At 42.9% G+C, this 26912-nt stretch overlaps 1 protein-coding gene across 1 annotated transcript; it reads left to right on the forward strand.

Annotated features, from left to right (window-relative positions):
• CALCOCO2 (calcium binding and coiled-coil domain 2) lies at nt 1–26912 on the forward strand. Its single transcript, XM_055329614.1, has 13 exons — nt 1–67; nt 7440–7629; nt 12784–12886; nt 13037–13170; nt 13983–14108; nt 17322–17410; nt 17801–17870; nt 18510–18632; nt 18885–18971; nt 21423–21518; nt 23861–23996; nt 25254–25282; nt 25808–26912. Exons 2-13 carry the CDS (start codon nt 7450–7452, stop codon nt 25982–25984), a joined length of 1350 nt encoding a protein of 449 aa, XP_055185589.1. The 5' UTR covers nt 1–67; nt 7440–7449; the 3' UTR covers nt 25985–26912.

Consider the following 26912-nt stretch of genomic DNA (forward strand, 5'->3'; position numbering starts at 1 on the left):
TTTTAGCTCCGCCCCTACCCCTTGCTCTGCCCTGTTGCTGTTGCGCCGACGCCGGCTGCTACCCCCGGTGAGTTCCTGGGGTATAGGAGGGCAATTAGGGGCTTTTGGGCCCTTGGGTTCTCCAAATTCAGACTTTCACTCCTCAGAAAGGACCTTGGGAGGCAGAGGTGCGACTGGTTTCGGTTTTCACTTCCTTCCATCTTTCTAGGGTGACAGTAAGTGTGAGTGGCGTCATGGAGCCCCTGGAGCTCCTTCCACGGCCCTGGAGGGTTGAGGGGCAGTTTTCTCCCTAGGAACGCAGAGTTTCGGTGCTTGTCGCCGGGTGGCAGGCTCCTTGAGTAGAAGAGACCCCCTCTGACGCGAGTCGGTGTCTTGACGTCACGGCGTCAACCCCACCCCCACCCCGTCTTCTCACCCCCCTCCCCCCAACGGGCAGAGATCTTGGTAGTTCCTTAATCCCTGTCCTTGAGGCTTCAGCATCTCTGCTATGGGGCCGAGGCGAGCCCTAGGCAAGTTACTTTCTCTTTGGCCTCAGTTTCCCTGTTTGTAAGCTTGATCCCTGAAGTCCCATTTCTTCAGATGAGGCTTTCTGTAATTGGAGATATTCTAGGCAGAAGAAAGAGCAGCTGGAGTGTAATGACCTTCTGCTTCACAGTTGATTCCCGAGAGCCCCTCCCCACCGCTACCAATCAGCCCAATTTAGCAATTTAGTCTTGGGGCTGATGTTTTCCCATTATAATTTCAACCCCTCCTGGGCATGTTAACTTTTTTCTATCACTTGCACTTGGATTCTTTGCTCCTGGTGCAAGCCAACAAGTGGCTATTACTGGAGTTGAGTGGAAGGATACAGATGCTATGTATTATTATTATTTTTTTAAGATTTTATTTATTTATTCATGAGAGAGGCAGAGACGCAGGCAGAGAGAGAAGCAGGCTCCATGCAGGGAGCCCGACGTGGGACTCGATCCTGGGTCTCCAGGATCAGGCCCTGGGCTGAAGGCGGCGCTAAACCGCTAAGCCCCCCCGGGCTGCCCAGATGCTACGAATTATAATTTACTTCCCCCTGTTGCAAAAACCGTTTAAAACCGAGGACTCTGGGATCTATCTCTCTGTGACTATCATAAATAAATAAATTTAAAAAAATTTAAAAAAAAAACAAAAACCGAGGACTCTAATGCAGTAGGTCTTTGTAGGTTATGTAGAGTACATAATTAGGGAATATCCAGGTGACTCACTTTCACAGGTATTTTCAAAGGGCTTCTGCCTGAAACTCTACCCTTTAGCAGATATGATAGCTCTGGAGTAGAAAGGACCCCAAGAAAGGTAGTAGGAGATACATAGCACCAATAAGTATTATCTTTCAAGTCAGTATCTAGGGCTCTTTAAACACTTTGTACTTGTTGATATAATACCATGGTTCCTTATTTCCTTCGAAGAAAAGAGAGACTTAAAATGACCTTTGACTCTCTTTTTCCTTCACCAAGGTTCATTAAAGCTGGAAAGTTTCTTAGAGATTTTCTAGCCCAATCCATGCATTTTACTGATGAAGATACTGAGGCCTAAAAGGAGGTAGTGCGACTTGGCCAAGATATCAGAGCTAGTTAGTGGCAGAACTGACAAGAACCCAGGTCTCTTGGCTCCTAGCCTTGTTCCCTTTCCACTGCACTTCGAACCCTGTCACCACCCATGTCACTTCAGGGGTTAGCACAGTCACCCCTTTCAAGGAAAAAGTGTACCATCTCACTTAAGGTAAATAGAGGTTTAGGACACAGCTTTGAGGCTTTCACACAGTTTCTTCTATTGCCTGCATCTCATGTCCCAGAGCTGTTTTTCTTTCCTTTCCTAGTACTGCTGGCACGGCTGTTGTGGGATGTGGCTGAGGGCCTGCTTAGAACAAGCTGGGCAGCCAGTCCCAACAGTTGTTAATGAGGAGTACTACAAGCCTCCTGGAGATCTACAAGTTCTCTAAATCTCTGAAAGATTTTAGGTAAAGAACTAGAATGAACTTGGAAATTTCTAATTTCTAATTAGAGCAAGTAGTTCAGTAATTTGAAGGCTAATGACTGTGTATCTTTGCTTTTGCTCGGAGCCATAGTTGCCACTGTCCAGGTTTTCTAAGGGTAGTTTTGAGCATCTCTTCCAGTGCACGGGAGGAGTGGTATTGAAATCAGATCATCCATTTTGCTAATAGCTACTAGTTTAGAAAGTTACATAAGCAAGATGAAGGAATTAAATAGAGTTTGGGTTTGTTTGCTTCTCTTTGTTTTTACTGTTCCCAAACGAAGAATTGATTTGCATTTCTTTCTTGGCTTTGAGAACATTTGGTTTCCTTCTGTGAACTACTGATACTGATAGTCTTCATTTTTCTAAATATGTGCCCACTGGTACAAAAGGCTAATGTAAAACTGTTAGACATACTCTACAGTAGAACTTTAGTTATTTTTTTTCCTTAGTGTCTGTTCTTTTTTTAATAATAAATTTATTTTGGGGGATCCCTGGGTGGCGCAGCGGTTTGGCGCCTGCCTTTGGCCCAGGGCGCGATCCTGGAGACCCGGGATCGAATCCCACGTCGGGCTCCTGGTGCATGGAGCCTGCTTCTCCCTCTGCCTGTGTCTCTGCCTCTCTCTCTCTCTCTGTGTGTGACTATCATAAATAAATAAAAATTAAAAATAAATAAATAAATTTATTTTTTATTGGTGTTCAATTTGCCAACATACAGAATAACACCCAGTGCTCATCCCGTCAAAGTGCCCCCCTCAGTGCCCGCCACCCAGTCACCCCCCCCCCCCCCCCGCCCTCCTCCCCGTCCACCACCCCTAGTTCGTTTCCCAGAGTTAGGAGTATTCCAGGTTCTGTCTCCCTTTCTGATATTTCCTACCCATTTCTTCTCCCTTCCCCTCTATTCCTTTTCACTTTAGTTATTTTTTTAATATGCATGTCTTCATGGTTCAGCATACATGGGGAAAAATCTTTAGGAAGATTGGGGAGCTGATTTGGTTGCGTATTTGCATTGTTAGAGTCTGAACCAGGAAACGTTATAATATTTTAAAATTTTCCTGCTAGAAAGCATATCCGTGTGCTTTACAGATTCACTCAGCAAAAGTAGAATTAGCTGTTCATTTCTTCAGGAGAACGTAAGAGAATATATGCCCTCATGGAACAGTCATGGGAGTAGTATATTAGGCTTGAAAAGCTCATTAGATGAAAATGTGTCAGGTTTTCTTAGAAGCCAGAAGCCAGTTCAGGGGACTCATTTTAAAACACATTGCCTGTTACTGCATACATCCTCTGAGGACACTAATACTTTTGGAAACTGAGCTGGAAAAATCAGAGTCCAAGTGAAGTGCTTCTGACAGTTTGTAGAATCTCTGCATTGTTTTCCCATACTCAGTGGTTTGCTTTTAGACATTCCTATTTGTTTTCCCTGCTCACTCCTCATGTGGCTAGTCTTGGGTATGAGGGTAGGAGGAGGGAATTAGGTGGAAATCCCATGATTTCTATGGGGCCTAATTCATCCCACTGCTTTTACATGTCTCCATAGTTCTCCAGGCTTCTAAATTTAACTTTTGCTCTTTTACTATTTCTTACTTCCTTTCATGGATATTGTCAGAATTATAAGTGGATGGTGGAGAGGTTCTATAGTGGGAAGAGCAGTTAAAGAAGGGGAAGCTGATGCTTAAATCATTCTGCTTTTCTTTCCATGTCCTCTTTGGCCCCTCCACAAACAGTCCTTTCCGGACCACTTTGACAGCAAGGTGATTTCCCTAGCCAATTTCAGAGCCCAGTTCTCCCAAGGAACCTAATCACTGGGAAAGAGGAAAAGGTTTACTGAACAGGATCACTGATCTTAAAAATTAGTAGTAGATGCCTTCCTTCCAGAAAAAGTTTTTTTTTTTTTTTTTTTCAAAGATTTTATTTATTCATTCATGAGAGACACAGAGAGAAGCAGAGATACAGGCAGAGGGAAGAAGCAGGCTTCCTGCAGGGAGCCTGAAGCTAGACTTGATCCTAGGACTCTGGACCTGAGCCAAAGGCAGTCAACCACTGAGCCACCTAGGTGCCCCCCCCCCCTTTTTTTAAGCAGAAAAAGTTAAATCAGGTAACTCCTAACTGACCCAGGTCAGATTATCATGGTTATGCTCACGGCCTCTTCCGTCTTCAGCTTTGGTAAGAAGCAGAGAAGTGAAGCCATTGCTGTTCTCCACTCTGCCTACCTCCTCAGCTCCTTCCCCAGTCTTGGCAGAGGAGAGTTTCAAGAACAATTGAGTTCCAAATACCTAGAGAGCCGCTAGGTTCCCTCTGAGTTGTCCTGGTGATGAGATCTCTAAAATGGGAAACTTCACGGAGTCTTACATTTTTGATAAGGAACCAACCAAGACTGTTCACTTTTCCAGACAGATGATTTAGGTGTTTGTATGAGTGAAAAGAGCTAAAAAAAAAAAAAAAAAAAAAAAGAAAAAGAAAAAGGAAAGAAAAGAGAAAAGAAAAGAAAAGAGCTAGTTTCCTTGGGATGCCTGGGTGGTTCAGTGGTTGGGGCGCCTTCGGCCCAGGGAATAATCCTGGAGTCCTGGGATGGAGTCCCACATCGAGCTCCCTGCTTCTCCGTCTGCCTGTGTCTCTGCCTTTCTCTTTCTGTGTCTCTCATGAATAAATTAAAAAAAAAATTTTTTTTTAAAGAGCTAGTTTCCAGTGGCTATATGTAAACTCAAGCCTCAGAACATGAACTCTTGTGTATTTGTGTGTGTGTATGTGTGCATGCACACATGTGTGTACACATACTGTCCTTTCTCCAGTGTTCTGTTCATGAGTTTATAGATTGTTTTTCTAGTAGGAAAGAGGGTGTACGAAGCCCTCATACCCTTGGCTGGTCTTGCCTTTCAGAGTAACATCCATTTGCAAAACAGCTTGCCGGAGTTTGAGTGTAGAAGGTGGGTAATGGAGTGTGAATTTTATGGGTCCTTAAGGAAATCAAATCTGTGCCTTTTGTTTTTTTGGCACCATGCCACTTGAACCAGCTATGCCAGCTGAACCAGCCATACCAAGAATTGATATTGCACTTGGAGATTATCATCTTTTCATCCTATTTTAGAAAAAGAAAGCTGAGAAACAGCAGCTCCTCTAAGGTATCCAACAAATTAAGAGTAGGGCTTAAAAAAAGAATTAGCCCCACCGTCATTCACACCATTGTTTACCTACAAAGCCCCCCCTTCCTTTCACTTTTTGATGAATCACATGCATTTCATTTCACTTACTCAGTGAATAGTTAATCAGCAATTACTCTGGGCTAGACATTATGTTGTATATACAGGGGTGATAGTGTTATGAAGTAAAAGAGAGTTGAGTACTTAGGTTAATTGAGAGATAGGCCCTGAAGCCACTCTTACCTGAGTGTTCTTTATGATCCACAGACAACAGATTAAATTATTTTACAAGCTCATAAATGCTACTCCAGGCTGAGGACAGAGGGGATATGCTTGCCTCAGTATGACTTGAGACCTCTAGGAAAGAGAGGGGTCTGCAAGCTGAGAAACCTCCCTTCCCACCCTCCCATAGCATCCAAGAGATCACACAGGCAACAGCTTATCATGAGGAACTAGTTCTGACCTAGACTGGAGTGTGACCTCCCTTTTCCTGAGAAAAACTGATCTGAGGTTTGAGGTTAAGGATGTGGCTAAACTGTGCCACAACCCAGAAAGCCAATACATTTCTTACTTCCTTAACTCAATCCCAAGAATAGTTCAGTGCCACCAAAGTCCCCTTGCCTTCTCTTGTGAAAAAATTGACTACTGGAGGAGTTGGAAGAAGAGGCCTGGTTGTTCAGAGTTGAAAATAAAATCAGGAAATAAATAGGACCAGGCAGGACTAGAAGGGCTGTGTTTTTTGGTTATTGTACTTATTTTCAGAAATTGAATGTATACAATCTTTTGTATACAACCCAAATTTATAAGGTATCATATAGTAGTCCCCTGTACGCAGCTCTCCCTCATACAGCTCTCCTTCATCTGCTGTGTACAGCCACAATATTGTTTCTATTTCCCAATGAAACCCTAGGTTAAGGATCATAGACTCACTAAGTGTTAGACCTGGGGAACATTTAGAAGATGGAGTGGTGACTTTTGAGAGGCAGGAAGTGTTAGATCTCAACAATTTGAAAGACTTTGTTTCTTTTCTATATTGTTTTTACCTCCCAAATAGTTTGCCATCCTTTTATTCTGTACTGTGACCTGCAAAAGTGAAATACAGGTTATATCCCCAGTGTTTTAAATAGGGATCCAACTTGCTTGCTGTCCCCCAAACGAGCATTTCTCTCTTCTGTTGCTTTTATGCATGCCATTTCCTTCACCTGGAATTTCTTCACCCCCAAGGCTCATCTTCCTTGAGGGCTTATGCAGGACTCTACTCACCCCTCAGAGCTCTTCTCCATTTTCCTAGCCAGTTGCATCTCTCCCTCCTTTGAACCCAAGAGCATTTTGCACTGATTCCATCTATTTGTCAGTCACTTGTTTTCTCATTTAACTACCATGTTGCTATGGGACCCTTCTGAGGGCACAGACCATACCAGAAAACAAAACAAAACTCCACAATATTAAGAAAATCACTAATATCTGGCAAGCCCTTCTTGCAGACTCTGCTAGTACTTTATTCTATCATTCTACATATTTCTACTTTGTGTGACTATATGGCAAGTAGTGAGTTAAGGCCTGCAGATTTTGCATTATTTCAGTTAATGTTAAAAAAAAATGATGTAGGTGTTAATAGCCCTATTTTACAGGTGAGGGAACAGGCATTGAGCCCAGCTGATTTAAGTGTGTTGCTTAAGCTCATGCATTTAACGGGTGGTGAGGCTAGAATTTGAACTTCACTGTTCGGGTTTCAGAACCCATGCTTGTCATCGGTGCCTGTCAAATAATCTGCTCTCAACCCTACCTTTCTTCTGCACTCACACCCAGCTCCTAGCAGAATGCCTTAATACATACATGCAAAGACTTGATAATTATAGGATAAATGTAACTGAATGAAGAAACTGAAATCTAGAGAAATTGATGTTCCAAAAGTCACAGGACTTGTGGGATGAAAAATCTAGACTCTAGGTCATACCATTCCCAGCTCAGGTTATTTTCTTCTAGCCTGCCTTACTTAAGGCATTTAGAAAAAGTGGAACAAACAAGCTATAAGCAGAGAATAAAGGTACATGAGGGCGGTGGTGCCTGTGGTGGAGATCAAAGACATTCTTAGAAAGTTCTTAGAGCATAGGAAGCTATGAATACAAAATGGCTCAAAGTGAAACAGAAAGCAAGTGGTATGATCTCAGTCCTTGTCAGGCCTTTGCTTTTCCTGACTTGCCTCCAATGGAATGTTCCCTGGGTGAGAGCCCAGAAATCTCCCAACATTTCAGACAACACTGTCTGAGCTTTATTTTATCCTGTATCTCATAACAGGACGCCCACCATGGAAGAGACAGTAGAAGATCCCCCCACGTCAGCTGTCTTGCTGGATCATTGTCATTTCTCTCAGGTCATCTTTAACAGTGTGGAGAAGTTCTATGTCCCTGGAGGGGATGTCACATGCTATTACACGCTCACCCAGCATTTCATTCCCCGTCGAAAGGATTGGATTGGCATCTTTAGAGTAAGTGGTTAATTTAGTACCAAGTGACTGGGAACTAGAGGTTATCTGAGTGTGTGACTGTGTAATATAAGCATTTTGTGTCTTATATCTGGTCTTTTTAATTTTTTTTAAGATTTTACCTATTGAGAGAGAGAGAGTAGGACGTGGCATGGGGGAGGGGATAGAGGGATAAGCAGACTCCCTGTTGAGTGAGGAGTCCAGTGCAGGGCTCAATCCCAGGACTGTGAGATTATGACCTGAGCTGAAGTCAGACACTTAACCAACTGAGCCACCCAGGTGCCCCCCCCTCCCGCCCCCCTTTTTGGCCAAATTAAAAAAAAAATTTTTTTTTAATATTTTTACTTATTTATTTGACAGAGAGCATGAGCAGGGGGAGCAGTGGACAGAGAGGGAGAAACAGGCTCTCTGCTGCACAGGGAGCCTGACGCAGGGCTCGATCCCAGGACCTTGGGATCATGACCCGAGCTGAAGGCAGACCCTTAACCAACTGAGCCACCCAGGTGCCCCTTGCCAATTTAAAATCCTAAACTAAACTCTGGCACTCCCCTACCTCTGGTTCACACACCAGCATGTGCTATGGGACTCAAGTTTTAATTTCAGTTGCAAGCCAATATGGCAAATCCTATAGCCCCCCAAGTTTTATTATGCTTTCAAAGACCAAATGTAAATATTTTAAATTTATCTTATTTTGAAATATTCATCTGTGAGTTGGTGAGTGGCTCCTTAGGTAATTTCTGTGACCTTAAACGTTGCTTTCTTACTTAGAAGAGTGTTCAACTTGTTCAATATGAGTAATTACATACCTAAAAGGGATGTTGAGAAGTTGCCTGGTTTGACACCGTGCGTCCAAGAGGTTTGTTCCTGAATAAGTATGATTTGCTTCTTTGTAAAGATTTCCAGGCATAGAAATTTTCTGAGGTCCCTAATACCCTTCCAGTTAAAGTACAGAAATAGTACTTTTTTTTTATTATAATCAACTTATTCTCTACCTTCCATTCTCCCCCCATCTGTGTGTCTCTCTCTCACATCACACACACACACACACACACACACCCATAATGACAGATATTCCTATTATATCCAGAGACAGGAAATAAAGGTCAAATATAAGTAATTTACACTGCTGAATTCCAACGTAAATGACCTTTGTTTTGACACTTCAGTATGTCGTATGCTTATTTGCCAATGTTGTTTATCCTGAAATCAGACATCATTCTTGACTGCACTGTGAAGGAGCTGATGCTTATTCACAATCCTCATAGAGTTACTATTCCTTAATTGTTTGGAATTCCAAGCTAAATGATGGGGCCATGGAAGCTGGTATTTAGAGGCAGGGTAGTAGACAACCAGAGAGACACTGGCAAGTATCAGGATACCTCCTGAGACCGCAGATACTGAATCATTAGACTAAAGAATGTCCTGACACAGAAAACTGACATACCGAGTGTTTCCTATTTTGGAAAAGAGAATTCCTCCCCATGTGTAGCAAAGCTGTCCAGTAGAACTTTCTACTATGGAGCTGTACCTTCACTGTCCAGTATAGTGGCCTCTAGCCACATGTAGTTATTGAGCACTTAAAACGTAGCTAATGAATTAACTAAAATTAACTTAAATTTAAATGTTCTCATGTGGCTCATGGCTGTCATTCTGGACAGTGCAGATATGGATAATTTTAAAAGAGGACAATTAGAAAATTGTTTATTTGCCTTTGAAATGTAATCTATAACTTTTTTTTTTTTTTTTTTTGCAACACAGTTATAGTTCTGTTTAGCCTAGACTGTATTCTCCAAGGACGCAGCAACTTCCAGTGAGGACTTGACATAAACCAAATGAAAATATTATGATTTTTACTAACAAATGTTTAAAAACATTTTTGAAAACTGCATCTATATTTGGAATGCTTCATGTATTTCAGAGGTATGACCATGACTCCATAAAGAAAACCATTAATACAAAAAATGGCCTCTCATGTTCATTGTCCATAAAGCTATTATTGATTTGAACAGCTACCCAGCCTGAAAGAAAGTTTTAAGAATAATGAAGAGAATACAAACTTTTTGAGAACATATGATGTGCAAGGTTTTTGATTAGGTTTTATGCATGCTTGCATACATGAGTATGTGTGTTTTCTAACTGAGCCTCACAGCATAGCAGCACCCTCAGGGAGTGTTACCTCTTGTGCACAGATGAATAAAATGAATTACTCAAGATGGTGACTTTCCCAAGGTCTCCCAGTGAGTAAATGGTGAACATTTGTTTGATTCCTAAACCTCTTCTTTTTTTCCTACTCTGCTGAATTCATATGAACAACAGATGGTAAATTAGAGAATTAAGAGTTGATTATAAAATGTTGTCTTTCATATCTCCCTTGGAAAGCTCACCTGGTATTCTTATAGAATAGTCTCTCTCTTTCTCTTTTTTAAAAGATTTTATTTATTTTAGAGAGCATGCATGAGGAGGGGCAGAGGGAGAGAGAGAATCTCAAGCGGACCACATGCGGAGCACAGAGCCCAATGCAGGGCCTGATCCCACGACCCTGCAATCATGACTGCAGGGTTATCAAGAGTTGGATGATACACTGAGCCACCCAGACACCCTTCTTTTTAATTTTAAGTAAATTCCACATCATACATGGGGCTCATACTCATAACCCCGAGATCAAGAGTTGTATGCTCAGGGTGCCTGACTGGCTTAGTCAGTGGAGCTGAGCAACCCTTAATCTTGGGGTTGTGAGTTGAAGCCCCACATTGAGTGTAGAGATCACTTTAAAATTTTTTTCTGGAGCGCCTGGGTGGCTCAGTTGGTTAACTGTCTGCCTTCAGCTCAGGTAATGATCCCAGGGTCTTGAGATCAAGCCCTGCATCTGGCTCCCTCCTCAGAGGGGAGCTTGTTTCTCCCTCTGCTCCCGCTCCCCCTGCTTGTTCTCACACACTCACTCTGTCAAATAACTCTTTAATTTTTTTTCTTTTTTTTTTTTTTTAATTAAAAGTCTCAGGTAGCCCCGGTGGCACAGCCGTTTAGCGCCGCCTACAGCCCAGGATGTGATCCTGGAGACCCCGGATCAAGTCCCACGTCAGGCTCCCTCCATGGAGCCTGCTTCTCCCTCTGCCTGTGTCTCTGCCTCTCTCTCTCTGTCTCTCATGAATAAATAAATAAAATCTTTTTTAAAAAATTAATTAATTAAAAGTCTCATGCTCCACCAGCTGAGCCATTTGCAGTGCAGTCTCAACCATATTCCTCAGCTCCTCACCAGTCCTGATACTGATCCTTCCTGACACCAAGCAGGCACTTGTGAACTGTTTTTGAATGTGCTATATGCTTCATCTTCTCAATAGAGCAAAAGCTACAAGCAATGATAGAGCCTAAAGTAAGTGGGACTTGGCTTTCCTGCCTTTAGTGCTTAGTCCTGTGCTCCATGTTCTCCCTTACCTGGGAATTTAAATGTTTCCAAGGACTCAGGGGACCGTCATGCCATGAGAGGCCCACTGGGACTAGGACTACTCAGGTGGAGGAGCCAAGCCAGAAATTGCAGGTGGTTAGAAGTTTCCTTGTTCCAAGACTGCAGTAATTCTTAGGCCTTCCCAAATGATATTTTGGTCGCATTAAGAAACTCCAGGATGTGAATGAAGACTCCATAAAATTCCTGCTTCCTGTACCACCGCAGGCCATGGTGGCTCTGAGATGCTTACAGCAATGGGGTGTGTATTAATGAGACACTAAAACATGCCCTGGTATGTTCTGATGAGCTTTCAGTGTAGCCTTTTCAACCCTGCACTGATTCCTTCATATATAAAAATGGAATTTATTTTTAGTTCTTTTTCTTCCCACTGGGCTCAGGCAGGGTCAAAATATGGCAATAAATGTAATTTCACTTCTCATTTGCTGAGTGTTCTCCCCTTGAAGACACAGTGGCTCCCTTTCTATTCTCTGGTGTGCCCTTATCTTCCAGATATGACTTGAGCCATCTTTTACCCCTCTTCACATTTACTGAGAATATTTTCCACTTAGCCAGCTTTCTGCTCTGAGGCATATTTTACGGTATATTTATATCATGATTTATTGCATTCAATACCTAGAAGAGGCCTCTATGACTACCAGATTGTTGTCAGTATCTTTGTCACCAAAAAGCCTTCATTAAGCATGAATTAAGAAAAATACTGAAGAGGGATGCCTGGGTGGCTCAGCGGTTGAGCATCTGCCTTCGGCTCAGGGCGTGATCCCAGGATCTGGGATCGAGTTCCACATCGGGCTCCTTGCACAGAGCCTGCTTCTCCCTCTACCTGTGTCTCTACCTCTCTCTCTCTCTGTGTGTCTCATGAATAAATAAATAAAATCTTAAAAAAAAAAAAACACTGAAGAAAATTCTAACTGGACTCTGTTATCTGGGACCTACCTCATAATCTAAGAATGCTTTTGCCCCTCCACTCCCATATGCACATGATTCAAAAACTGTATTTTGGGGGCCACCTTGGTGGCTCAGTTAAGCATCTGCCTTCGGCTCAAGTCATAATCCCACAGTCTGGGATTGAGTCCCATGTTGGGCTTTCTGCTCAGCAGGGAGCCTGCTTCTCCCTCTGCCTGCCACTCCCCCTGCTTGTGCTTGATATCTCTCTCTCTCTCTCTCTCTCTCTCTCTCTCTCTCTCTCTCTCTCTCTCTCGTCAAACAAAATCTTAAGAACCGCAGTTTTTAAATGTACTAGTATAACTAGGTTGTTGGGTGACAAGACTGGCCTGGACACGGGAGAAGACTGATCAAGGGAGACGGCAAGTCAGAAGGACTTTGTGATTAAGAAGTTCTAAAAACACTGTTGGGAGAAGGTAGCAGGATCAAGATTCACACCCCCAGAACTGTCTTAACTATTTTCCCCAGTCACTCACCATTCTCTGTCAGATGTAATGATAGAATTTTTAGAACTCTTGTCTCAGGTGTCGAGGAGTCCGTTTTCATTCCCTTCTAAGACAGGTATTCTGCACTGTGTGTGTGCGCGCCAATATCTAGTTGTATCAGACCTCCTAGCACATATCATAATGGACTCATTCTGTGGTATTTTCAACATAAATAAAAAGTGAGTGCATTTTAAGAAGACCTTGCACAAATAAAGAGTTTCCTCTGAGCACTTTAAGATGTTGAATGAGAGCCTTCTGTCTTTGCAGGTGGGATGGAAGACAACCCGTGAGTATTACACCTTCATGTGGGTCACTTTGCCTGTTGATCTAAACAGCGACTCAGCCAAACAGCAGGAAGTCCAGTTCAAAGGTGAGAAAAATACTGGATCAAAGGTGTTGAAGACAGCAACCAAGACTAATTCCCTTGAGCTTAAGCTTTCTGAGGCAAATAAAAGACTTCCAGATTTTTAGTTTTCTTAACAGACCTTATTTTGGATTAAAAATCATCTTGTGTTTTCAGCTTATTACCTCCCCAAGGATGATGAGTATTACCAGTTCTGCTATGTGGATCAGGATGGTGTAGTTCGGGGAGCAAGTATCCCTTTCCAGTTCCGTCCAGAAAATGAGGAGGATATCCTGGTTGTTACCACTCAGGTCTGTAAACATATCCTCTCAATCCTTTCCTGCCATTAAGAGAAGTAATTTCAGGATAGGGTGGAATTTCTATCAATAGGCCTTTATCAGATGTCTTAACAGATACTACTGGGAGAAATGCATACAGTACCCACTCAAACCTACTCAGAAATGGCTTAGGAACATTGAAAGGAATCACAACAATAAGTGATTTATCCTTTCTCTAAAGCTGCTGTAACTCAGTTGGCATTCAGTTATTCCCCTAACTTTTCCAGTTACTTAATTTTGGTCATCTGCACATCTTACCACAATTTACAAGCTCCTTTGAGGAGGGATGCACCAAATATGCTTTGTAGCTCTCAGTTCTGACCCAGAGCCTGGCATACATGAATATTAGATTCCTTTAATTAGTTACTTCACAGGACACCTTTCCATTCAGCCCTGTGGTAGGCAGTGAAGAATACATTAAATCACTTACTGTCTTTGGCCTCTAGGAGCTGAGTCCATTAGGAGAGACAAACAGTACTAAGTGTTTGCAAGAAAAATCTACATTCTTCTGTCATTCCCCCTTTTAATTCTTTGTGGCCTTAATTTTGTCTTTCTTTCTTGGTAATGACAGGCTCAGTGTTGCAATCATACAGATATACCTACATTATCCCCTCCCCTTCGTACTGAAGAGGTGCTCCCATTCTGGGTACATGGATGTCACCATATGGGTGGGAATCCACCAGACCCTCAGCATCCTGGCCTATGGGAATGTTCCGCTAGAGGGACTTGATTATCTATCGAGCTATAAAGGGTCAAATATGAATTTATGGGATGCTCTTTCATAGGGTGAGGTGGAAGAAATTGAACAGCACAATAAGGAGCTTTGCAAAGAAAACCAGGAGCTGAAGGACAGCTGTGTCAGCCTCCAGAAGCAGAATTCAGACATGCAGGCTGAGCTCCAAAAGAAGGAGGTATGACTGCTAGTTAAATGTGAACCTGAAAACACACACACAAACCAAAAAATGAACCTGGAGTACTGAGGTCAGATCTGGATGGTGTCTCTTTTGCTTGTGATCTTACTCCCTTATACTGATATCTTTGAATAGGCACAGTGTTAATAGTTTTTATATAGATTACCTTATTTAAACTTTGGAGTAGGTACTATTATTACCCTGGTTTTATAGATGAGTAACCAGACGCCTAGAAGAGTACATAATCTCTTCAGCTAATCCGTCATGGAGCCAGGATTCAAACCCAGGCAGTCTGAACACTTCTTCCTCGTTCCTATGTAGACTGTAAATTATTCTTTTTGATTAGCTGGAATGTGGACGTCAAGAGAGTAAAGAGTATTACAGCAAGGTTGCAGATTATCCAAACTCTCTGCTACTTCTCTTTTGAAACATCTTTCCAATCAGCAGGTGGTAAATTAGAGTTGATAAGGAGCTAAAGAGGAGAGTCTTCTCTAAAGACTATAAAATGATTACACTGAGGTCATACCTTAGAAGTTCCAGAACACACAGACCTCAGCAGTCACCATCTTTAGAGCTCTTAATCTACAGGTGAGCACACTGGGGCCCAGAGGAAAGAGGAAAGCATCAGTTTAGTGATCACACTGGGTTAAGACTCTCTTCTCTTGACTCCCAGACGGACCATTCTTTATACTTTGCCTGTGATGTTCTCAGCCCTGGGCTGGTAAAGAAGTGTGGGTGACAGGTCCAGGCTGCAGATATGGCTTATTTCAGGCAGTGAGATAATAAACAGAAATGGCAGAGGTATAACTCACAATCTGTCAGAAACCAGTGTCTGCCTAGGAGCCCTACAGCTCACCTGCCAGGTGCTAGCCAAAGAATCAGAGGGTCTGGCTTCTTGGATTAGCTCTCCTGCCGACTTGCTACCAGTTGGAAGGATAACACAAGCCAGTATTTGTTCAACATCTACTATGTGCACTGTAAAAGGCACTATAATCAAGCGGATCACTTCCCTTAATCCTTACAACCACCCAGCAGCTCAAGAGATGTTAAGGTGATTTGCTCCATGTCACAATCAGTTCATGACTTTGAAAGGAGCTTAGATTTGAGCTCATATTTTTTTTATGTTAAAACTCATGTTTTTTAGGAATTAAAATATAAAACTTAATAAAAATGAGAGGAAAAACTCATGTACTTTACAGCCAGGACCTTATAATGGTTAGAAACCCCATATTTGGAGTTACACAGACTGGTTCTCCCACTTATTATTTGATGAAGCAGGAGAAATTTCTTAACATTTCTGAGTTTCAGTTTCCCTCTCGGGATTGGTAATACTTGTATTCTGAAAGAGAAACTAGTAACAGCCATGTTCATAACAGCAGCTTTCACAACAGCCAAAGGGTGGAGGCAGCCCAGGTGTCCAGTGACAGATACATGGATAGACATGGTTTAGCCTGTAGATAACAATGGAATATTAATTCAGCTTTAAAAAGGAAAGAAATTCTGACACATGCTACAACATGGATAAACATCAAGGACATTAAGCTGAATCAAATGTGTCAGACACAGAGAAACATCATGTGATTCCACTTGTATAAGGTCCCTGGAGTAGTCAACATCATAGAGACAGAGTAGAATGGTGGTGGCGGGGAGCAGAAGGGCGGGGGGGCGGGGAGGAACAGAGTGTTTTCATGGTATAGAGCTTCAGTTATGCACCATGAAAATAGTTCTGGTTTTATAACAGTGTGAATGTACTTAATGCCAGTGAACTCTAGGCTTAAAAATGGTTAAGATGGAAAATTTTATGTACCTTTTCCTACAATTTTTAAAAATTATTTTTAAAAAGATTATGAGGGGCACCTGGGTGGCTCAATGATTGAGCATCTGCCTTTGGCTCGGGTCATGATCCTGGGATCAAGTCCCACATCGGGCTTCCCACAGGGAGCCTGCTTCTCCCTCTGCCTATGTCTCTGCCTCTCTCTGTGTCTCTCTCATGAATAAATAAGATCTTAAAAATAAAAAGATTATGAATTTGTAAACCTTGAAGCTAAAAAAGAGGGAGTTGTTATTGACGCACAAGGTTGGCTACAGAACAAAGTTGGGAAAGAAAAATGTGTAGGCCCAGTATGGGGCCACTAGCCACATATGGCTCTTGAGCACTTGAAACATGGCATCTTGTGGTATGCTGTAAGCATAAAGGATGTATCGGATTTTGAAGACTTAATAAAAAAATTAAAATATTCCCCTTATTTATACTTTGAAACAATATTTCAGATATATTGGGTGAAATGTACTATTAGTAAAATGAAGTGTATCTGTTTCTTTTTACTTTTTTATTTTAATTTTTTTATTTTTTTTAGAATATTTTATTTATATATTCATGACTATTAGTAAAATGAAGTGTATCTGTTTTTACTTTTTTATTTTCATTTTTTATTTATTTATTTTTAGAATGTTTTATTTATATATTCATGAGAGAGACAGAGAGAGGCACAGGCACAGGCAGAGCTAAAGAGGAGAGTCTCGCAGGGAGCCTGATGTGGGACTCCATCCCGGGTCTCTAAGATTAGACCCTGGGCTGAAGGTGGTGCTAAACCTCTGAGCCACCGAGACTGCCCTCTTTTTACTTTTTAAACGTGGCTCCTAAACTTGAATTGTGTATGTGGCATTCATGAATCTATTGGACAGCACTTTTCAAAGAGAATAGTCGCTTTATTTCATTCGCTGCTGTGTCTGCAGTACAGGGCACTCCTTAAGTATTTGTTTAATGACACATTTTTTTTAAAGATTTTTTTTTAATTCATTCATGAAAGAGAGATTGAGAGAAGAGAGGCAGGCAGAGACACAGGCAGAGGGAGAAGCAGCCTCCGTGCCAGGAGCCTGACGTGGGACTCAATCTCGGGTCTCCAGGATCACGCCCTGAGCCAAAGGCAGGCGCTAAACCACTGAGCCACCCCGGGATCCCCTAATGACAAATTTTTTAATGGATGAATATAAGCTCCGGTGGAAGAGAAATTAAGATGAGTACATTTTGTGGAAAGAACAAATTAAGAACATTTCAATACGGAAACCCCTTTACTTGGATATTTCATTCACTGTTGTGACATGTAATAAGTACCTGACAGGTAGTAAGTGCCCAGTAAATATTTATTGGCTGCCTGAGATACTAATGGTTGTCTCAGAAATGGTCTATTCCTTTGACGTCTTGATCTGCAGGAGGACCTAGAAACTTTAAAGAGCACCAATAAGAAATTGGAACAGCAAGTGAAGGCGCAGAAGGACTGCTGGGAGACAGAGCTGCTTCAGTGAGTGTGATTATTGGATCTGCTATGTTACAGACCCACTTGGGCAGGGTCAAATTAGATCTCCAGAATTCTTTAGCAAACAGTCTTCCTATTAAGGTAGTGATAGGTGTGATTCTAGGTTGGAGAATTAGTATCTGAATGGTAAAGCGAAGTAACCTGAGTTTAAGTATTAATGTGAAGTGTTGCATACGTGCAGTTTGAGGTCAGGAAGCCAAAATAGTATTGAAGAAGAGTGGATTCTGAACTCATTCCGTACCCATAGGGTCAAGGCCAAATGGATTCTGAACTAATTCCAAGCCATAGGGCCAAGGCAGCCTTCAGTCGTTGAAGGCCTGGGGGATCTGATCTGGAATGAGTGTATTTTTCACGTAGTTCTCTTTACCTCCACAGACTGAAAGAACAAAATCAGAAGATGGCCACAGAAAATGAGAAGCTGGGAGTCCGAGTGGAGCAGCTCCAGGTAGGTAATGCCAGACCTTTCCCAAAGTTTACTATCTTCCCCTGGCTGTCACCCTGTGGTGGCCCAGAGAGAGAAAGATCCATTTCACTGTGGTGAGTACCTAACTGTGCCTTTCAAAGTGGCAAACTAAAGTTGCAGGGGGTTTTCTACTCTTGACCAACCCCCTACCCCGTTGACCACCCCCCTACCCCGTGCCCCAGCACACCATCATTATTACAGTGCTGGTCCACAAGGAACTGAATACTTTCTTCAATTCATATATTCCATGAGTTCTTAAGATGGAGGACTGTCAGCTCTACCAGTGCTTTTCAAACTTTTTTTTTTTTTTTAAGCTACATCTTTTCAAGCACTCTTTCTCAAAAGCCTAGAATGAAAAAAAAAAAAAAAGTCTAGAATGTAAAGCAGGTAACAGCTGAATCACTCTTGGTTTTCGGAAGCTGTGCCTTAGAGTGGTTTCTTGGATTTTCCTTAGTTGAGTTCTTAGACCCTCGGGGTGTGAGAAGTGAAGATGTTCCAGGGATGTCCAACATTTGGGAGTTGCCGAGGAATACACATTTCTCTGTGTTAGTGTACGTTAAGCAGTATTGTTCCTGTTCAGTTTTCCTTTTTTTATATCTTGGTTCACTATTTTTGGTTTAGGCCCAGCTTTCAACTGAAGAGAAAGAAATAGAGAAGCTTGTTCAGGGCAATCAAGATAAGACAGAGCAATTGGAGCATCTGAAAAAGGAAAAGAGCCAACTCCTTCTCACTTTAACTCAACAGGTAGAGTCACAGGTGGAACCAACATTTTTTAGACATTTGCAAGAAAACATACATTGTTCTTTCTTTACTCTGTCATATACCTGGCTATCACTGGCTGTGGGAAAGGTCTCAGAGGAGGTCATCTGAGATGAGGGATCTCATGGCTCTTCTCAGAAACAAGAGAAGACTTGCTTCTCTCTCTCTGCCTCCTGCTTGCTCACTAGCTCAGCCTGTGTTTGCCCAGCAGTGGTACTGACATCTGTTTTTGTGCAGAAGGAGCACCAGAAGAAGCTGGAGCAGACGGTAGAGGAAATGAAGCAGGAAGAAACAACTGCCAAGAAGAAACAACAAGAGTTAACGGCACGTCTGTCTTTGGATGGCTTTATGGGAGGGAATCTATGGGAAGGAAGGGACAGGGACTATTTTCAGGTGACACGATAAAAAAAGACAGGAGAATAGTGTTTACCTCTGGACATCTTGTTCTTCAACCAGAAGGATAGAGAATTTGTCATTTACAAAACGTTTAGGAGAGGTGGCCGTTTCTACGTGTGATCAGTGGTAAAGGGATATCGAAAGTACTTTATAACAGGTTGTCATCAGTAGAGCCTTGGGTCAGGAGTCACCCAGAGTCACCCCTACTCCCTTCTTATCATGGGGCAGACAAATGAACAATTATAAAGTCAAGTTCTACAGTTAGAAAATACTGCAGTAGTCAAAATCTTTGTTATAATTAATATTAGCATTTATCATCCTAAATTATTCTGAGCTATAGTAATATAGTAATGAAAGCCTAATTGATAATTTTCTATAATAGATTGTTGGAAAAGAGGCCTCATGGTGGTGATAGGTACCAGGAAGCCTCATTTTCTGAATTGATAGAAGGGTATGAGAAACCGTGGTGTCTGGAGGATATCTAGCTGTTGGGATTATAAATCCCATCGTGTATGCAGTATTATTCATTCACTCAGCCATTATTCAATCAACTAGGGAGTACCTACCATACACAAGATACTAGATATTTTAGCATGATAAACAGGAGAACAAAGTTAAGAAATCGGCCACTCACAGGTTAAGTTTAGCCCAAAGAAATGTTTTATTTGGCCTAGGTGGTGTTTTTTCAAAAATTGAGTCCATTACCAACAACTAAAAATAGGAACATTCCCCCCTTTTTTTTTTTTAAATGTGTATTTCTAGCTTCATGAAAACGTAGAGCCTCTGGCAGCATGGAGCCCGTGTTCCTGCACAGCAGCGATGCCTGGGCTGGGCGGCTGCTGCATCCTTTAGATAGGCCGCATGCTCTCACTCACCTATAGCCTTCACTGTTCTGTTGCCTTCAACTCCTTCATTCAGCCACATTACTGGCACAGCCCCAGCCGCCACAGTGGAGTTTGTGACCTCTGATGTAGCAAAGACATCACTATTTTAAGTAATCTGTCACCATTCGAAGGTTTGAACCTCCTTGTGGCAGGTATGGGTTTCCTTGGTTATTGTGGTATATATTTCAAGACCCGGGGGCTCAGTTCTTTGTTCCTCACATCCCCACAGGGCCCCTACCTATGAGGACTATGTGTCTTATACCTTAGGGGCCTAGGAACAAGAAAACAGCAGTGGAGGAGCAGTTAGTACAAGAGGTGGAGCGCCTAAAAGCAAAGGTAGAGGCCGGGAAAGCCTGTTTCTTAGAGAAGTACAAAGAGTGTCAACGACTCCACAGACAGATCAGGCAACTCAGGGCTGCTGCACTGGTAGGTGACAAGAGTCCAGGGGCCCAGGAAGAGTGGGGTGTGAAGGCCTGTGGTTCTTAGACCAAGCCTGGAGGACTGTCCACAGTTTTTAAGGAGAAACATTTTTCTTTCTGCTAAAAAGAGGAGGGATGGAGTGTGTGGCCAGAAACCAATCTGGGGATTCCCAGAAATAGAGGCCCCCGTCCAGCCAGGGGTCTCAGGGAAGGTTTTTGTAACCGTTGGGCAGGTTACTGTGCAGACTCAGATAGTCCTTTCTTATTTCTGCCTTTTGAGGAAGTGAAGCAGGACCAGAAGAGCCAGCAAGAGCCAATGGGGATGGGGAGCCAGGAGCCTGCAGTCACTGTCATCGGGTAGCCTCTCTGGCGTTACTACCTCAGGGTCGGCTAGAAGCGCACAGCAGTTTGGGCACCAGCGTTCAAATAAAAAAATCTTGGAAAAAAACCACAACTAGTAGGATTAGCTTAAGTGTTTTTGTGAGGTATGTGCATATGTACGTCTGTAGGTAGGAGATGGGAAGCACGGAAGCATGCCTACCAGTTTGGGGTTTATGAAATTAGATCAGCCCAGGTTCCTTGTCTCAGATAAATGCCTTCCAGGGTTCCTTCTTCCTCAGTGTCACTGGAGTCCAGATGCCTGTCCTTCCCGGGAGGGAGTCACACAGACCTATGTACCTCACACCACATCAAGTGAGACATTACTCAAGACAAAAATGCTTGTTTCCATGGTTGGGTGCAGTTGTAAACAGGGTTCCATTTACTCCTAATTGAGAAGTCAGTCTTAGGGCTTTTCCCAAGCTTATTACTTTTCCACTCTTTGGTCACTTATACTACCAGCTAAACCAGAAGAAATAGGCATCTCGATGCCAGGCCTTCAGGCATTTTATTAAATCACTTCTTTGTAAGCCAGCATTGTCTCCACTGTGCCTTCTCTGCACCCCAGCTCCCTTCTCCCCTACTTCAGTCCCACCACTTTGGGAAACCAGATCCTCTACAATCCCCTTGTTTTACCCCACCTCGGACCCAGATTATAGTATGTGATCCTAATCCTAATTGTTTTTTGTTACTGACAGGATGAGAACTCTGGCCTGTCTAAAACACTGAGTGAGAACAAGATTATGTGTAGCACTCTGCAAAGAGAAAAAGAGAGGTTGGAAAAAGAAAATGATGTAAGTGTGTACAAGAGGGTAGAAACCCCAAGGTGTTTTGTTTTGTTTTGTTAAAGATTTATTTATTTGAAAGAGAGCACATGGTAGGTGCAGAGGGGAGAGGGAGAGAGAATCTCAAGCAGACTCCCCGCTGAGCATAGAGGCTGACTTGGGACCCAATCTCATGACCCTAAAATCTTGAGCTGAAATCAAGAGTTGGCCACTGGGGTGCCTGGGTGGCTCAGTCAGTTGAGTGTCTGCCCTTGGCTCGGGTCATGGTCCCAGGGTCCTGGGATTGAGCTCCACATTGGGTTCCCGGCTTGGCTGGGAACCTGCTTCTCTGTCTTCCTCTGCCTGCCACTCCCTTCTTGTGCTCTCTCTTCCTTTGTCAAAAAAATGGATAAAATTTTTAAAGAAAAAAAAGAGGGATCCCTGGGTGGCGCAGCGGTTTAGCGCCTGCCTTTGGCCCAGGGCGCGATCCTGGAGACCCGGGATCGAATCCCACATCAGGCTCCCGGTGCATGGAGCCTGCTTCTCCCTCTGCCTGTGTCTCTGCCTCTCTCTCTCTCTCTCTCTATCATAAATAAATAAAAATTAAAAAAAAAAAAAAAAGAGTTGGTCACTTAACTGACTGAACCACCTGGGGGCCCCTAGAAACCTCAGGGTTTTAAGGAAAAGAATCAGGGTGACCCAGAGATGTGATAAAAACTTCACACCTATTGTAGCTGTTGTCTTTGGAGAAAAATATCCTACATCATTTTTAGGCTGAGGGGACCCCTTTCCTTCAGCACAACTCTTTCCTTTTCTTCTACCAAACCAGGGCAGTAGTGACAGTCTGTGCCAGTGTTGGACCCATGGCAGGCCCCTAATAAAATGCTCTGCATTCATTTACTCATTCATTCATTCATCCAGTCAATATTTATTTTCTTCTGTAGATTAAACACAAGCTATTATTGGTTGATCAAGGATGATGGCAGCAAATAAGCTGCACTTGGGGGCACCTGGCTGACTCAGTCGGAGGAGCATGTGACTCTTGATCCTCAGGGTTGTGGGTTCAAGCCCCATACTGGATATAGAGATTATTAAAAACAATAAATAAAAACTTTAAAAAAAAAAGCTGTAGTTAAAGGTACTTTCGTGCTCTTGCATCAGAGTTAGATGTCCATGCCCTCTGGCTTCTGCTCCTAGATCTACACCCCCCCATGGTTCTCCATCTTTCCCCTCTCTATAACCGTGCTGGGCCAGGCTTCTAAATGATCATCACTAGGTTTACGTCATTTATGCCAGTGCCTTTCAGCATCATAGGAGCCTTAGTCTATTTCCAGTCCTGTCATCCTCACCCTCTTGATTTAGATATATATAGGTTGACTTTGAAATCTCTGTTTCCTGGTATAGTTTGATGGGGCAGTGGGAGGGAGGGAGGGAGGATACACATAATTTGCAACAAGAAGGAAAAGATCTGATATTTGAAAGTTTTAAGAGCTTTATAGTAAAGCCCTCTTAAGATGTTAAGGGGCAGTTTACTCATTTTTTTCTCTAAGAACTTTCTTTTTCTAAGAATAAATGCTGTATGTCCTCCTTGCTTGTTTTCTCTCAAATCTCCCTCATTCCTTCCCTGTCTTCCTCTTTCTCCTTCCTTCCTTCCTTCCTTCCTTCCTTCCTTCCTTCCTTCCTTCCTTCCTTCCTTCCTTCCTTCCCTCTCTGTTGGTATATGTATTTGAAAGGATAAAACATGAAGAAGGGAAAATTAGATGAATATTCACATTGTGTAAGAAAATTGTTCTAGGAAGGGAACTAAAAGAAGCATTTTGCTCTCGGGTGCCTGGGTGACTCCATTGGTTAAGCGTCTGCCTTCCACTCAGGTCCATGATCCTGGGGTCCTGGGATTGAGCCCCACATCAGGCTCCTTGTTCATCGGGGAGTCTGCTTCTTCTCCCTCTGCCTCTCCCCCTGCTTGGGCGCATGTGCGCATGCTGTCTCTCTCTCTCAAATATATAAATCTTAAAAAAAATTTTTTTGCCCTCAATAATGTATAACAGCTTCAACTTTAATATAGCTCCTGCCACCCTCTTATATGCACACAACTTTTGTACCCACCTTCAGTTGGTATGTATTTAGAGACTTACAAGTCTTTTTTGCATTTAACAATTCAGTATGCATTTAAATTCAGGCATTGGGAACTGAGATCTTCAGAGTATTGAGGCTGCTGTTTTTTCCCCTTTAGAAGAATAACAATTTATCACTTCCTGGGATTCTCCAGTGCCACATTGTTCATTGAGAACTACCTGTAATGGGCATCCTCTGGCTCGTGTGGCCATTCTTTGTTGTCTTTTAACATGTCTCTATAAATGTTCTCTTCCTAGCTTTTGAAGAGGGAGAACAGCAGATTGCTGAGTTACATGGGTCTGGATTTTGACTCGTTGCCATATCAAGCACCTACTTCAGATCAAGGAGGTGCAGGACAAAACCCAGCACTTGTCTATGGAAACCCATATTCTGGTAAGACAACTGCCATTTGAGTTAGAAGGCCCTTGCCTGCAGCCATCTCCCTGACTAAATTTTTTTTTTTTTTTTGGTCTGAGATGCTAATTAAGACCAGTCTCATTGTTAAGACTTGCTGGGCAGAAGCTGAGGACCCAATAGAAAGATTGCCAGGCGAGAAGTGTTAATTGAGAAATAAATCTGAATCTAGAAGACGCAAATCAGATCATTCGCCTAGAGGCAGCAGACACAAATTGAGTCCCGTGGCTATATTCCAAATATATAAATCAGAGAAATGTCTCTATGCAGAAGATATACACATACAAAGCTGAGGAAGCTAATTAAGGTTTGGAAATGGAAGCATAAGAGATGGGTATGCCACCCAGGAATGGGCAGTTGTGGCAGCCATTCTGATGGCCTGACCAAGGGTAGCGGCAGCATGCCCCACAGAAACCCCGGGGTGGTTTGGAGGTCAGGAACAGGGATGAAAACCAGTCTTGTGGGATCCCTGGGTGGCGTAGCGGTTTAGCGCCTGCCTTTGGCCCAGGGCGTGATCTTGGAGACCCAGGATCGAATCCCATGTCGGGCTCCCTGCATGGAGCCTGCTTCTCCCTCTGCCTATGTATCTGCCTCTCTCTCTGTGTGTGTGACTATCATTAAAAAAAAAAAAAAAAAAAAAAAAAAAAAAAAGTCTTGTTACTCAAAGGCAGGGTGTCAGATTGTCCTTGTCAGGGACAAGGGAATAGGGAACTTTTTTCTTTTCTCCAAAAGTGATAGAAGACCTCGTTTCCTTTTCTTGACAGTTTAAAGCAGTTGTGTTCTCTTAAAAGTCACAATCAAAAAAAAAAAAAAAGTCCCAATCAAATCTTTACAACAGGCAGAGTTACACATTTTCTCTTTCAAAATATTTTTAAGATACCTATTTGCATGGCTTTAGTCTTAAAATCTATTCTCAAATTGCTTTCTTATTAAGTCATGACATTTTTTTAAAATCTGATATTCCCTATGCTGAAAAGAGGAGGTATTTTTTTCCTAATTATATAGCATAAACGTGTGTATCAAAAATGCCTCTTCATTATTTTTTCCTCTTTTCCCTTTATCACTGACCTAGATCCCCTCTATCAGCAGTTAATGGTACATAGGAGAAAGAATGAGTCAGATGCAATGGGGAGAAAGGGAATGAAGGGAGTTACAGAAACCAGCTGCTAGATGACAGCTGGAGAATCCAGGGATGGTATTTCTTTCACTGAAGGGAATCTTTTTTATGATCCTCAGGTATCCAGGAAAGTTCAGCCCCAAGCCTGGTAAGTATGTGAATCATGAGATTGCCCACACCAAATCCTTGAGAAATGCCCCTTCCTGCTCCAGTTCATGAGAGAACCATAGGGAGACTGGTTCATTTTGATAACTCCAGAAGTCACCTGGATCAGTTGGGTCAAAACCCCAAGCTGAGTGAGCCTGTTGTGGTGGGGAGGAGAAAGCACGGTTCACCCATCAGGTTTCTGCTGCAGATTTCCACCTGTGAGCAGAGTTTGGTACCAGAACAAGGGAGGAGATGTGAACTAGGCAGCCAGCCCGACACGATATGTCCAGCGCCCCTTCTGGGACGGAAGTTCTCGGAGTGCTTTAACATAGTAGGTCCTTTCAATCCTGAGGTAGGAAAGCCTCAGTCAGTATCTCCAAATATGAATTTGTTCATTCATCCTCTGCTTCTTGGGCACCTGCTGTGTACCAAGCATCCTGCTCTGTGCTGAGGATATACTAGGACCGAGACCTGGCCCCTGCCGCTTAGGGCTTACACCGGTGCTGATTGCTGCTCTTCTCCCCAGCGCACCAAGAAGAGATGCCCCACCTGCAAATCAGACTTGGCTGACGACATTTTTGGTCCCACCTTGGAGCAGCAGCACATGGAGGCTCTTTGTTTGAATTGTCCAATTTGTGACAAGACCTTCCCAGCAAGAGAGAAGCAGATCTTTGAAGACCATGTGTTTTGCCACACTCTCTGAGTGTCCCAGCCTCGGGTCTGTACCGTACTCGGGCTTTCATAGAGTAGAACCTATAGCTTCTACTTAGGAGTTACGACCCATGATCCTGCCTAACATGAAATTAGGGATTTAACTCAGTCCTGCTGCCCTAAGGATGGAGTCACGTCGATTATCTGAAGAATAGTGGTGAGCGCTTACTTCCATCCTTGTGAGTTACTACCTTTTAGATCACACAACTAGCTGGGTCATCCTCACCTCTGGTGCCCAGTCTTATGAGGGCCTCCGGTGTAAGGGCCCTGGGCTGGAACTGAGCGGGCCCTTCATTCACAACAGCCTTGACTTGAGTACGAAGTAATTCCTTTTCTGAGTTGGCCCAGTGCCCATCAAGGTCAGCCCTTGAGTATATTTGCAGTCAGCTCTCAGTCCTAACCTTGTGGCTGGTGATTGAGCAGAGATTGAGAATTTCTTCCTCCTCCTCCTCTCCCTCCTCCACCACCACCACCACCACCACCACCACCTCCACCTCCACGTCCTCAGGTCTCTTTCTCCCACTGATTGAATTAAAGTAGCCAAAAAGGGCACCACAGACAACTCCAACATCCAATTGCAATACCAAAGGTTTCTCATCCTGATTTCTCAGCTCCCAGCAGAAACATCTTATTCCTGAACCATGGATACAAAATATTATTTCAGTCACAGAAAGCCTTCTTTGTCTCTGGATACCTCTGGCATTTTCTACTCTTTGATCTTTCCTATTCACATAATCTTTATTGTAACTCCTTTCCTAATTATTAGTAGGACTTGTTAGAAACTGTCTGGGTCTGCCTCTTTCTGAGCAGGTGAGTTTGAATATGGATAAGTCAGAATAATGAGAACTATTGTTAATCTCTTTAATACTAAAAATAAACTTGTCCTCTATTTCGGGGACTTTGGTCATTTAAATTGGTAA

This window comes from Nyctereutes procyonoides, unplaced genomic scaffold (genome assembly GCF_905146905.1).
Source record: "Nyctereutes procyonoides isolate TBG_1078 unplaced genomic scaffold, NYPRO_anot_genome, whole genome shotgun sequence".
Taxonomy (NCBI): Eukaryota; Metazoa; Chordata; class Mammalia; order Carnivora; family Canidae; genus Nyctereutes; species Nyctereutes procyonoides.

Coding starts and splice junctions, on each gene's coding strand:
- CALCOCO2 (XM_055329614.1), top strand. CDS start 7,450: ATGGAAGAGACAGTAGAAGATCCCCCCACGTCAGCTGTCTTGCTGGAT. Junction 12,887..13,036: donor GCAGGAAGTCCAGTTCAAAG/GTGAGAAAAATA, acceptor TTGTGTTTTCAG/CTTATTACCTCCCCAAGGAT. Junction 13,171..13,982: donor TCCTGGTTGTTACCACTCAG/GTCTGTAAACAT, acceptor GCTCTTTCATAG/GGTGAGGTGGAAGAAATTGA.